The 14,063-nt window shown below is 49.5% G+C and overlaps 1 protein-coding gene across 7 annotated transcripts in view; it reads right to left on the reverse strand.

Moving 5' to 3' along the window:
* The window catches only part of NFASC (neurofascin), a 59,837-nt gene that overhangs the window by 16,977 nt on the left and 28,797 nt on the right, over positions 1-14,063 (reverse strand). For 3 of the 7 annotated variants that reach the window (XM_026077160.1, XM_026077157.1, XM_026077156.1), the window contains 4 exons: positions 12,394-12,516; positions 11,554-11,727; positions 9,537-9,551; positions 1,864-2,088 (listed from right to left, as the gene is read on the reverse strand). In XM_026077160.1, coding sequence (XP_025932945.1) covers positions 1,864-2,088; positions 9,537-9,551; positions 11,554-11,727; positions 12,394-12,516 — 537 coding nt within the window. The remainder of the gene's footprint in view (positions 1-1,863; positions 2,089-9,536; positions 9,552-11,553; positions 11,728-12,393; positions 12,517-14,063) is intronic. The other 4 variants (XM_026077159.1, XM_026077162.1, XM_026077161.1 and 1 more) reach the window with 2 other exon arrangements.

Here is a 14,063-nt window from a genome sequence, read left to right on the forward strand (position 1 = left end):
TGGAGAGTGGATGAACTTCTATTTCTAGCAAAGTAGAGCTAATCCAGTGACTTTGAATAAATTATACCTTGGGTTCTTTTTTTTTTTTTTTTTTTTTTTTAACTTCAGTAGTTGCTCAGGTTTTGGTTTGGCAAAATGCAGATTAGTAACTTCAGTTCCTGGAATGAGGGCGGCTACATGACTTGTAAGAAATCGCAAGGGAGAACCGAATGCTGTAAGATCAAGAAAACATGACCTAGAATCCCTCTTAGGAATACAACCTGCGCTGCCACCCTGCTTCCCTGTCTACCTGCTTAGGCTCTTTGCGTGTGTCCTCAGGGTGGCTTGGGACACGCACTGTTCCCCTTGCATTTCCTTGACTGCTTTAGCTTCTCTGTGTCTTCTCCTGCTGTTCCCTTGCCCTGTTTTGTGGCAGTGTGCGCCCTTCCAGGTAATTGTCTGCTTTCAATTAGGAACGTTTTCTCATGTACTTGCTTAATTGGGACTGTGCTGTGGTAGTAAACTTGTGAAGCTGCTTCATTACGAAGAACTGACAGATAGGGATAAGTTGCATCCGTATCTCTTGATCCTGGTTTTAACTGATTTTGTTAAGGCAGGGCAACTCCTTGCATGGATTCCGCTTATTTCCAGTYGAGCAGCTTTGCACAGTGCCGGACTCAGCTAGCTGGGGAGGTGCAGGGTGCTGCAAGCTACAGCGCAGATTTACATTTCTCGGTTGAGGACTGCATCTTTAATAAGCAAATTAGTGCGGTGTAGGAAATGTGCTGCTAATTCTCAGACCTATTTTACTGCAGAGTACCTTTCACATGGAGGCAGGTCCTTCCCGCGTGTGTTTGGGTTTTTTTGTTGTTGTTGTTTTTTAACCATCCTGAGCTAATCTTGTGTGAGAATGTAAAGAAAGGGGTCTGAACTGGTTTAAATTCCTTGAGTTAAGTGGGTGTCAACCCTGGTATTCATTATTATTAACTTCTTTCTCTCTTTACTAAAAAATAACAGGATTTTTGTAGCCTTTGCAATTGTGTTTTTGAGTGTATGCTATCCAGCTACATAACTGAATTCTTTTGATTGTGCTCCCTTTTGCTATTAGCTTTTTTTTTATTAACTTGAATATAACTATCCATGTAATTATCTATTAGCTGCAGATACCATTATTGCGGTGTTTGTAAAAGCAAGGCTCAGAGAGATGCATCTCTCCACATCTATCAGTAAAACACATATTGTAGAGAATATGCCTCCACCAAAATGGAGTTTTGATCATCCTAGTCTAGCTGATTGCATGATAAGGTTATCTCAGCCTGATAAATACCTGGAATACACCTGCATGCTGTAATTTTATACACTTCCCCAGATTTCCTGTGGCCTATGACTAGGTTACATTACAAAGAGCAGCAGCATAAACCAAAAGACTCCTGTAAGTGGTGACAGGTCTCTTAGCTAACAGCCGATGGGCTAGATTCAAAGCGACACCTTCTCTAATAACACAACCCCCTTTTAATGGCAATAAGGGCAGGTACAGTGCTAAAACCTCTAAGAGCTTTCGTGGGTCTTCTGCCTCATTCCCCAGTGCTGATGCGCACTGAGCATCCCAGCACCCCAGGGAGACCACGTCATCCCCGGTGCTCGGGCAGAGGGGCYGAGGCCAGGAGGATGCCCCAAAGGGGACCAGACCCCCACACGCCCGGGAGCCGCTTGCACACCTTCACTCCTGCGCCCGTGCCACCTCCAGCTCCGTGCAAAGCCCTTCCCAGCGCCCGGGGAGGCCTTTTGCTGCCTGCGCCTGCTGCTAATCCTTACCCTGAGCCAGAGGTGGGGGGAGGTTCAGGCACGGTTAAAGGGGTTAGAGGAAAGAGGAAAGCGCAGTACCAAACTCCTGCTTTGTGGTGGCTGCCGGAGCCCTCTCTGTAGTTGTAGTGGTGGTGGCGACGGTTGTGGTGGGTAGAGTGGTGGCGACTGTAGTGGTGGTGGTGGTAGCGACTGTAGTGGTGGTGGTGGTGGCGACTGTAGTGGTGGTGGTGGTAGTTGTGGCGATAGTTGTGGTATTTGTAGGGCTGGTTGGACTGATTGCAGTTGGAGGCAACCAAGTTGCAGCTGGGAGAGGGAAATGTGAACACTGGCTTTTTAGAAGAGGTTTTATCTCCTGAGGGCTTGCACTCGTCATTCCCAACGGCTAAACACGCAGACACAAGAGAAAAAGCAGAGCAGCACAACACAGAGGCAAGAACGGGCAGGGCAGGGAAGGCAGGGGGCAACAGGCAGCACCGTCGGAAACGAGGGACTGAACCTCGGCTGCGGGGCCCCGGCACTGCCCCGAGCGAGGGCACGGGAGCAAAGCCGGCGGCGAGCCCGGCCGGTGCTCCCCGCTCCTTCTGCTCCCTCTCACGCGGCCACACAACTCGCTTCTCTCTGGCCTTTGCTCTGCCTTCGATCCCTCCCGCCACCCACTTCTGGATTAAATCGCAAGTGCAGGYGCTGCGGGAACGAAAGGAAAAAATTGAGCACCGTTTGTGTAGGAGAGAAACAGAGCAGCCTCTCCCCATCCCGCCGCCCCCCGGCCGGGAGCGCGGGATTTAGCTGAGAGCACTGAAGGCTCCCTGAAATAAGAAACAGGGTTTAACTCTTAAGCAGACATAATAATCCAATCTGTTGTGGACCAGGCAAGCCAAAATTAAATGAATTCAGCAGCCCCTGGACTAGACCTGCAGCATCTGTGAGCTGCCAGCTCAGCCCGCAGACTGGCTGCTGCGTTTCTAGCTCAGCTCAGCTCAGCTCAGCTCTGCGCTAGGGCTGCAGCCTGGAGAGGAAGCACCCTCGGCATTCGCCTTGGTTGGATGCTACTTTGCCATCGCTGCCCCTCACAATTTACATTTAAATAGGGACGAAGAGGCTCGCGCACCCTAGGCTTTCCAGGAGGGAGGTCTGTGAGCAATTTGTTCTTTAAACAGGCCCCCTATTTTGCCTCATCCAAATGTCGTTTGTGCTGTATTTCCAGAGCAAAGGAGTAACGTCCACRTTTTGCACGCGCTCCTCGGTGTAAATGCAGAGGATCCTGAATTCCACCGAAAAGAGAGTGCATTGCCCTGGACTGGTGGGAGGAGGCAGAAAGACCTTTTTTTTGGCTTTGTATTCTTTGGTTTGGGTCAGGGCCTTAATCCTCAAAGGACACGAGTGACTGCCATTAGCTCGCGCATGGGATTGCAGATGGCTTTCGTTAATAGGAAGCACCCGGTGAAACCTCTAGATGAGAGGATCACAAAGAGGTACCGTTAGCCTAACATCTATTAAAAAAGAGCATTAGAAAAGTATTGCTGAAAACTATAGCAGAAAACGCAACTAAACAGCTGCTTAAGCTACCTAAGCTAAATGAACTGAGATTCACCCTGTGATTCTTGCATTAAACTATATTTACTTACTCTTACTGTAGATCAACAGATTACAAGTCCCCCGGTCAGGCACATGAAAACTGCTATTGCAAATATCACCCACAAATGAAAAATAGTTCTAGGAAAATACCTAAAAAGACGTTCCAGAACAAAGCCAGGGCTTTCCTTTTCCCCTGGACCAAGCCAGTCCCTGAATCAGGGTGTATCAGGATGGGGGCTTCCCTTCAAGGATACAAATGCATCGGGGCCAGAGCTGATTTAACGCAGCTAAGACCCAGGGAGGGCCTACCCCTAAAATCTCAGCCCTTCCAGAGATCCAAAGGCCGAGAGGAGCGGTAGGTCAGTCATTCCGTCTCCCTACCGAGCGCAGCTGCAATAAAATCACAGTTACCGGCACATATCGAAAGGGAAAAACCAGAATAACTCCAAGTGTGCCCAGAGAGCAGCCAGGATCCTCTCCATGGCATTGCGACAGGTACAAACAGGCAACTGCAGCCAGCTTCATGCAAAAACGCAGCCATGGACAGAAAGCCACCCGCCTCCTCCCGCCCGGCGTCCCCGGCGCGGCCCCGGGTGCGAGGGACGGCAGTGGGAGCGGGAACGTCCGACGATGCCGCGAGGCTGCAGGGACGGGGAGAGGGCCGAGCCGGGTGGAAGAGTCGCACAACCTTGCTCCTCGTAGGGGTGAGCAGCATAACAAAGCCCGCTCTTGACTCGGCCGCTGCAGCGGGAGCGTTTCTGGGACGGGGGGTTGCTGTTCTGCATTTCTCTTTCTCTCACCCAGTTACTGACTGGGGAGTTTATGGTGTCCTGAGGCTATAAGTTACAAAAGCCTTACTTGGGCTGAGAAATACTAACATCCATCTTTGCTGATTCCTAGCATTTTTTTGAAGGTTAGGAGATTAGTGTGATTAATGTCACCATTAACTCAATTAACCCTCAAGCTGCAACTTTGCAGTAGGTTTCAAATGTACGCCATAAAAGCAGCATAGTAGAAACTAATTATTAGCTAATGCATTTGCACGGTGTCCCCTGCGACTCCCTGCCTCCCTCCCCCCTAAGGAAAATAGGACCCAACAAGGCACAGAGCAACTTGCTCAAAGACAGGATTTGGTGGAAAAGCCACCCCACCTAGGACCGGAGAGGACTGTCTRCAGCACATGTACTTCCACTGATGTAACGGCTTTAGCAGAAGGAAAGATTCATCCTTAACGCTCCTATAGACTCTAGATGGGAAGAGATTATCTGGGATAAGCCAAAGCTTAGCTGTCCCTCACACAGGGTATCATCTTTACGTATTACATGTGCGCACATGGGTGAAACTGCAGGAAGGCTCCCACCGTGGGAAGACCCTCTGGATGCCAGGGTGCCACAATCTATTCAGCAACGGTCGGATTCGTGCTTCTCGTCTCTGGCCGACAGCGATGACAGGAAAGATTTGCCCGCACCGCTGTAACGCTGCAATAGCTCTATTGGAAACAGTCCCTGAGAGCAGGGCTATCGCATTGCATCAGGGTAACGCGGGCTTGCTCCCGAGAGGCTCCCTGTATGAGATTAGGGTGTATTTGCATCCACACTGGGAATAAAAACAGAACCTGGCAAGACTAGGATCAAGTAAAATGGGGGATCCTTTGACTCCACTAGTCCAGAGAAGCGAGGAAGCGGGAGAGTGGCTAGCGGCAGCACCGTACTGCACGGCGAGAAAGATCAAGAGAAGAGGGAAGCTGGGAATGCAGCTGGAGATGCTGGCAAGGACAGTGCATCCCTCCTGGGGTGGCCAGGGCTCCCACAGGTTTGGAGGATTTAGGCCTAATCTGCCCCTGATGGGCATGGGGATTCAAAGCTATAGCCTCATTTGGTTTTGAATATGAAATGTATGTGAAAGAAAAGCTCAGCTGGTAGATTTGGGAGAGGAGATAAGGGACATTTTCTAGTCTTTGAAAGCCATCCCCTAATGAGAGCTGATTTCAGTTTGGAGGAAGATAAAGACGGTCTTTGACAGAAGATCAGAGCTCGCTGACTTCCCCGGAAGAAAAGGGCGCCCTGTCATGTGTGACTGACAGGCAGGAGAGCACATCCGAAAGGAGCCCGTCCAGGGAGGGGGCGAATAGCGCCAGCATGAGGAAGGAACCTTCCCCCCCCCGGGTGGGTGCCTGGGGCCCAGGGCTCCTGCCCGGCAGGTCGTGATGTATCACTGTGCCTGGGGCGCAAAACAGAGAGCTGCGGAGATGGTGGTCCAGGCTGGCACTTCCAGAACTGCTGGAGCCAACTGCTCTTTTCTGAAAGATCATGTCTATTTAGAAATCGTGCAAAAAACGCAGCTGTAATACTTCAGCTGATGTAACATTTCCAGTCTTTGCACAGTAGTTGAATTTACTTTTTTCTGCATTCCCAACTTGCAGGTTCACTCGAGGGCTTTGACAACATTAGCCTCAAGTGTAGTTAAAGTGCTGAGCATCTGGCACTCTGAGGTCCGCAGGAATAAAAATGAGTCTGCTCTCTGAAAGCAGGAGACATGGCTGAGAAGGGGCTGCCACTTCTTAAATTGCAGGGCAGAACAGCACTCTGAAAACCAGTGTGTCTAAAGAAGCAGGCTTGAAATTGCCTCAGTGCCTCTAGGAAACCCAGGGTAAAAGCCAGCCGTAGTAATTTCCATCCTCCTGCTCCCACTGTAGACGAGCCCATCTTCCCAGAAACACATAAACTGCCACTCAGCTCATAAATAGGCCCTGCCTTTGCAACCCGTATATTGCTGCTTCTGTCTGCAAGATACATTACCCTTTCAGGTAATGGAAAGCAAGGGACACGGGGGAGGAGGTGCTGCCTTATAATGGACAGGGAACGCAGCGGTTTGGCTGGGGAATTAATAGGCTCAGTAATGAGATGCTTGCAGCAGGATGGCTTCTTCATGGCTTGCTCAATAGTCTTGTTCTCTTTGTTGCAACTTGGCACCTAGGATCAGGAACGGACTGTTAAAAAGGAGCCCGAGCGCTACACGGAAACTGGGCGAGGATCAGATTCAAAATATCTGAGAAGAAGAATCATAAAAGCAAAAGCAGAGGTATTTAAAGAATGAAACAGGGAGGGAGCCGTGTAAGAGAGAGATTCAAGTCCTGCTCGGAGCAGTCTGGAAGTCCAGTGAGCAGTTGCATGTTTGTTGCAAAATACAGGGAACAATATGCATCCATACTGCTCTTTAATTATTTAATGGAGCTTTTAATGTGTTGTTAGGCTGTAGTAATGACTTTCCCCTGGGTGTGTCTACAGTATAATTAGGCTTGGAAAAATCTGATTATTATTTCATGAAATTTGATGGTTAGACAAATACATTTTCAGAGACTTTTCTTTTCTCCCTCTCCTGGGTTTAGCAACAGAAGAAAACTGTAAAGTCTTTAACAAAAAGAAAAAACGTTCCAGATCTGATAGCTGTAAGAAATTCAAAAATAGAAAGAAATGACTGAATAGCCTGTAAAAGAGAGGGGTCAGCAGTTCCCTACATTTCTACTGCTGTCCGTTTCTAAAACGAACAATAGCATCTTTCTCYTCTGCTTTCTAATTATGGAGAGACGAGATGGGAACAGAGAACAAACAAATCAATGTTTTTTTCCCTGATAGTCTAAGACCAATACCGTTTATGGTCCCAGATGAAGCTTTTCTGTTCACATTGGTAGTGTGGGATCCAGGTTTCATTTCTGGCATTCATAGTACAAGTGACGGCCTTTTTTGTAAATCACCTCTTTGCCCAAGTTACCTGCCCTTTTGCCCAACTCTAGCTTAGGAAATGCACAGCCTTCCTATGCTAAAGTCTTTGCACTTTGCTTTGATTTTGTCAAGTTGGTCCAATTCCTCATACACATACAAACCGGCTCTGAACTTGTGTAGGTAAGGTTACCCCTGGGGAGGGGGAAAAACAGCCATTTTTAGTGCCAACAGCCCATGGCAAAGAGTGTTTTAGTGCAGTTTAAGACAACTTTCACTATGAATCCATAAAATCTACAAAATTTAGGTCACTGAGCAGAGATGAATCTTTAGAGGAAGGTCAAGCAGTAGTTCAGTAGAAACCTACACTCGTTAGGGAGAGAAACAGCCTCTCAGGACAAACACGGTTTAGACCGGGTGCCCGCAGGACCCTGCCCTGTGCCAGCTTTCCAGACACCGTGTCGTAGCCAGAAATGCCGTTCGAGTCAGTGTCGCGAGAACGATTTGTTCTGTGTCTTGCTAGAGCTCGTGCTGCCTTGAAACTCTTCTCTCGATGACGTGCATCACTGCCGTGAACGCTGCCTAAGCTGAAGACCTAATACTCCAGTTCCTAACTCTCAGACTACTTTCAGTTCTGGCAAATCTTTGCCCTTTACTATTTCTCCTATCAGAAATTAAAAGAATAGGGGTGGGGGGGACACTAATATGCTCTATCCTTATAGAATTTAAAGAACTTATCCTTTAAATGGCAAATCGTTTTATCTAGCTTCCAGTGTTTTAAGAAATTATGCCTGAATTGATATTATGCTGGAAGGATAAAAAGATGATGTGTTTTGTAAAGGTCAGCAACATCCACAGAAAGTGGAAAAACACTTTAGAAACTGATTCTGATCCATAGAGAAAATCTGGGTTCTTGTGGACAAGCTCAACTCACATTGAAGTAGGAGCTATACCAGTAAAGCAGGGAGCAAGGGAAAACTCCCCTAAACCAAAAAGGTTAGGTAAGTCCGTTTTCAGTTTCCCACCGCTCAAAGCAGACCAATCTGTTACCCCCTTTTTTTTTTAAGAAGAGAAAATACAGTAAGAAAAAGATTGCCATCTATTCAGAAAGGAAAAAAAGGCAAAATAATATCGATTAAACAAACATTACTGCAACGAAATAAAAGGAGGAGAAACACCTACGAAATAGGGAAGCAAAACGTACAGGTGCGGGTTGGTAAGAGAGGCCAGGTCCTGCACTCGTGTCGCTTCGGACGCGTCCTCACGAGGAAGCGGTTCCTCAGCAGGGACCCGAGCAGGCCTGCGGGCCGCGTCCCGCAAAGGCAGAGCACGAGCCCGCGCAGCTTCCGCCATGCGGGGCAGACGGATGCTGCTGCTCCAGACCAAAAGCTTTTCCGCAGCAGAGCGCTAAGGGTGCATTCTGGAGGGATGCAATCCCTAGTGCCGCCGATAGCCGCTTTCTGAGCTCGGTTACAGGGCTGCAACAGCTGCTTGAAATATTTGCTCCAAGGGAAAGAGAAATCTGGCCTGCAGTAGGAATGCTAGCGAGCAGCTTTTGTAAGAGGTGGGCGTCCTTTGGGCGACAAAAGAAGCTATGCTTATGCTTTGGACTTTGTGGTGCTGACACCGGCTGGTTGGACGCTGGATAATTGGGGATTTAGGATTCCTTGAGAGCAGGAAGATTTCCTGCCCCCCCCCTTTACAAGTAAAAACGTTTCTCTGTGCTTCAATGCTGTTTAGAAATATGCAATAGAGGGCAAAGCCGGGAATCGCCTCGCATGCAGACATGCAGAGCTGTGCACAAACGTCGTACTTAACCCTTTCAGTGGTCACCTGGAAGCGAAGGGGTTGTCCTGTAATTAAGCGGCAGCACTAGCAGAGAGGCAGTGAGCCGGGCAGGTTTTGGTGCACGCACGCCGCACCGCAGACCCGTGCGTCCACACGGGAGGCGGCAGCTCTAGAAGCTCTAATGGAGGTTCCCATGGGTAAAAACCCTGCAAAATCAGTGCAGCCCGCGGCCTGCTTTGATTAGCGCCATTTGGGGTGCAGGGACTGGACTCCACTGACCACACAGGGCTGCCAAATCTTTGTCTTGCAGGGCAGGGAGGTTGAGGCTTACAAAAGGAGAGGGTTTATGCAGACCTGGAATTAAAAGCCTGGTTTAACAGGGCAACTTGACTTTCATTTTGCTTGGGCAGACTGTGGCAGCTGCAGCATTTGATGCGTTTTGTCCGTCATTAGGAAACTAGGTTGTGGAGGCCGTTAAAGGCGTTAAGCCCTGTTCAGAGATGTTTTGATCTTTGGCACCCACCCGCGGAGCCTGACGCTTCCCATGCCCATGGAAAGGGTTAAGAGAGCGCATGCTTCATCGCCAGCACACCCCGGGAAGCACGGGAGCAGCGCGGCGGCRGCGGCAGCCCTGCCCGTGCCGGTTACCTCCTCCAGCCGGTACGGTACCTGGGGTTGGCGTGGCTTCAGAGGGCAGCGCCGGGGATAGAGGGGGGACGAGGAGAGCGTCGGAGAGAAGGGAAGAGAAAACAGAGGAACATATAAAACCAGAACACAGCAACGAGAGACTAGGGACCACTTGCACACAGACACCAGAGACCTCTGCGAGCGAGCAAACGCGTTCGCCGCAACCCCGCCGTCGCCGTCTGCACAGCAGAGCCGGCGGGAGCAGGACCGGCCCCTCCGCACCGGAGCCTGCCAAGAAACGCGCCCCAGCTCCGCGGCAGCGAGGCTCGTGGCGCTGATTAAGCAAAGCTCTTAAGCAGGTGCTTATATCTAATCCCAGCCAGGGCAGGTTTTGACACTCCAGAATTCACCTCAGCCTTTCTAGTGTAAATCTACCCTGAGCACCTATCCCCGACGTGGGAACGGGAGCCCTCGGCCCCGGGCGCCGGAGAACCAACATCGTTTGAACTTCTTGGGCGAATGAGTCTGGCAAGCAGAACATAACCCCCTGGATGTGTTAATGGGTTTAATTTTCTTAATCTGCTTTTTTTGGATTCCAAATTCTTCTTTTGTGTAGCTTTACAGCAGGTACCTTAATCTCAAGCTGGGTATTTAGAGCTGCTAATTGCACTTACATGCCTGTCATTAACCGAAGTCGCCCGTGTTGTATCGGACTCCAGGGTGTCATGTTTTGCGGTCAAGCTCTGTCTGCCGTATTTCTGTAACTTTAATCTAGGATTCAACTCTTCAGTTTTTCTCCCTGCTTAATGGTCAAAGCTTTGTGCTTTTGCTAAGCGTCAGTAGTTCAGTCCTTCACCGCTGGCAGCCGGGGGTTACGTGGTGTCGTCACCCGGCTGTATCCAGACCCCGGCACAGACAGAGACACCTTACCTTTTCCTGCTGGCGTAGGCTGTACCTGCTGTTTTCTGATAGCAATCATCAGTTAAGCAAGATACAATAGCTGTTGGTTAACGCAGTTATTGAGCTGTGCTCTCCTAATAGTCACCGTTTTCAGTGCATAGAAACAAACCCAGTAAAGCAAATGTATAGGAAGCAAATAGAAATATTGAACATCAACAGCAGCAATTAAAACCCCATCCCTGTGCTCTAAGCAGTTTGTTCAGCAAAGCTCCTTCTTGAAGCAAATGCCATGCCAACTGTCACCGTTTGCCAGGGCGTAATGTAGCTGATTTTTCCTTAGCATATGCAGCCCCATCTCTGATCCTGTCTTGTCAATTAGTGATACTGGAGCCCACCTAAGACACATGGGAAGCGTTTCATTTCCACTGGGTCAGCAGTTTCCTACTCAGGGTATTAGTTGCGGAGGGGGAGATGGAGGAAAAGGGACCAAAAAAATCCATTAAATCAGAGCACTAACTAAATCACAGGTCTTTTAGCAAATGCTCAAGAAAGGAAAGAGCCAGCTTTGTCTCCCCCTGTTCCCTCAGGGCCCCTGAACTTTCACTTAGCCTGATGAATGTCCCACAATGGGCATTTTATCTCGTTATGAATCTGCGAGTCGTGGCTCTGCTGTGGAGGGTCAGCTGCCGATTCCAGGGGCCGGGGAAGCGGCACGGCACCCCGCCTGGCTCTGCTGCCTGGAGGATGCCGCCGTGCGCCTCCTTGGAGCAGCGTGAGGATTCGCCCGGGACGCGCGGCGGGGAAGCGTCGCGAGCAGAGGGCGCGCGCCGGGGCGAAGCCGCCTCTGCGGGGGAATCGGCAGGGCTCAGGGGAGCACCCTGGGGTAAGGGGGCCCAGGGCCGGTCTCTGCACTTGGGGATTTGAGCAAGTCACCCGTTGCCTGGTGTCGCACATGACAAACACAGTAGATAGTAGCACGAGTGTCTTCCTCAAGAGCGTGGAGCAAGTAGGACCTTGCTCCTGTAGGGACATCAGCTCTGCTTGGGCCAGTTACTTGTAGACTGCCCAGTTCTGCCTGGCCTGCAGTTTTTGGCTGCTATGTGTAACATCAACCGCCTAACTCTGTAGTAAGGCCAGAAGGTGTTGCTGCTGCACATACCTTCGTTCAGCAAGGCTGGCGACTCCTCCACAATGGCTTCTCCATCTCCCACCTGGGTCCTTGCGCGCAGGAAGAATCGGTAGCGTGAKATGGGGTCTGTCCTCTGCAGGGTGAACCTCGTCTGGTTGGGAGAGAAGTTCTCCACCAGGGTTCTGCCCGTTTTGGATCCGTTAACTGAGGAGGAAAGGCAGGTCGTGGAGGCTTCAGCTTTGTTTCAGAAATGTGCTATGTTATCTACCTCATCACCTCTCCCTCAGGACAGGACTTGCAGTCCATGTGTGGGCCACAGGGGCTCTGCAAGCTATAGCCAACGGTGTTAGAATATACTTTGTCTAGAGCAATTGGTGACTTACGAGCTGGGGGATCTGCTGCTGGTGAAATTCAAGGTCAAAAAGGCATCTGAGCACCCAACACACGTGCCAAGGTCTCAAACAGGGAAAGGGGTATTGCCCAGGCATCGTGCTGGACCCCGTGCACAGAGCGTGCTCCACTCCGGCAGCCTCTCTGTTATAGCAGCGAGTTTGTGTCTGCGTCAGCAAATACACTACTCAGATTGTGCTTGAAGTTCACTCTAAATTTAAGATCAAGCTTATTTCCCTTTAGTGGTTGAGCGAGTCCTGAGAAATGCTGAGCATCCCCAACCCTTTCTGGCTTAACTGCAAACTGCAGATGCCCAGCACCACTCCAGGCCTCCTCCCCAGCACCAGCAGCTGTTTCATCTTGTGGCAAAAGTCTCCAATTCCTTACGGAGAGCTTTCTATGTTAGGTGAGGAGGTAACTCAGCAGCAAGGAGAATATTTAATTACTTTTATCACTAAGAAGATAACATGTGGAACGTACAGGCTTGATATCTAAGGTTGTATCCTGTGAGGATTCCGTTGGGATGCTCGGGATGATCCCATTCCAGATTGATGGTTTCCAGATTAGGCTGTCGGATCCTTAAATACCTGGGGGAGCTGGGCACTTGGGAGCAGGATGGGATCAGGAAGGAGAAGGAAAGAAGACAAAACATAAAACATAACATACCTCACAATACTGTATATATCGCAGGCTGACTGATACAGTCAAGACATTCATTCATACACATACGCTGCAGGTCAGATACTGATGGAACAAGCATCCGCATCTGGAACCATGCATGAGTCCAGAGTTTTCAGTAGCACGTGTGCAGGGAGCAGAAACCAGAGCAGTTCTGCATGCAAACCCAGCCGCGTGCTCCTCGCTCACTGGGTACCACTGCCCTCCAGTGACCGGCTCCGTTAGTCACCCTCATGCAGATGCTATCGCTGTGAAGGGCAGCTGTTTCAGAGTTCAAGTCCCATTTCTGTACATTGTACGCATACTTTACTACTACTGGTKTCTTGTTTATAGTGTCTTGTTTATAGCCCCTGGATTCATCCAGACAGACCTATCAAAGGCCTCTTACCCTGTTCCTAATCGAACCCCAAAATAACAAAGCGCAGTGATGATCAAGATATGTGTATGTCACTGTGTAATTGCAGAGCAGCTAGAGCTTGTCTCGTTTCTGATACAAGTACAGGTAAGGCTGCAGCCTGAAGCGTTAAATCACCCTTGCCCACCAGCAGCATTTCTGGAGACGCCTGCATGGCTGCCGGGGGGCTGCAGCAGTTCCCTCTGGTTCGCTGCAGGGCTCATTAATACAGTTGCAGCCTCCCACAAGTCCTTAACCATCAAAGCATTTCCAAGAGCATGAGCATTGCTTCCAATAAACTATGGCTTATTGAGCATGCCTGGAAATCCCTGCATGCTGCAGGAAATTACCTGTACTGTTGCACCATGTCCAGCGGGAGAGGAATGTGGGGGTTTTTTGTTTGTTTTGTTTTGTTTTTTCCCCTCATTAGATCAGGGTACCTTCCTGGCGCTGATGAGAGGCAGGTACCCCAGCAGCACGAGGAGACTGTGTTGGCTGCAYGGGCCAGTGCCCCACGGTGGCACTTCAAATACAGACACTACTAAGTTATCTCCATGCAACTCTGTTCGTAATTCCTACGCAGCTCTGGGGCATGTTCTCTTTTAAATATAGGGGTTTTTTTGGGCTTTGTACTCGCACAGTGCAGGCCAGGTTGTATTCCCAGTAGATGGGGTTGCTCTGTACTGTCCAGCACTGAAAGCTAGAGTAGCAAATGGTGTTTCCAGAGGCGAGGTTTGAGCCTCAAATGATACAAGATTTTTGGAACAACAGGTTATTTTATCTAGGTAGCAGAGGAGCCTCATGTATCTCTCTCTGTGTTCTGTCGGCCCAACGTGTGCATCTCATCTATTTATCTGTTGGAAAGGTACAAAACAGCATAGCCGTTGCTCTTATCAGAAGCTGTTATTAATGTCTAGAGACCTGTAATGGGGATCTTATGCTATACATTCTTGAATTAGGTTCTGCTCTTGGTTTACACATAACAACTGCAGTGTTTTAACTGGAGAAAGAACCTGGCTCACATTCATCACTAATCTGAGTCATTAATGATGGTTATTTTTTAAATGGAGGTTTTGCA

This window comes from Apteryx rowi, unplaced genomic scaffold (genome assembly GCF_003343035.1).
Source record: "Apteryx rowi isolate R43461 unplaced genomic scaffold, aptRow1 scaffold_45, whole genome shotgun sequence".
Classification (NCBI taxonomy): domain Eukaryota; kingdom Metazoa; phylum Chordata; class Aves; order Apterygiformes; family Apterygidae; genus Apteryx; species Apteryx rowi.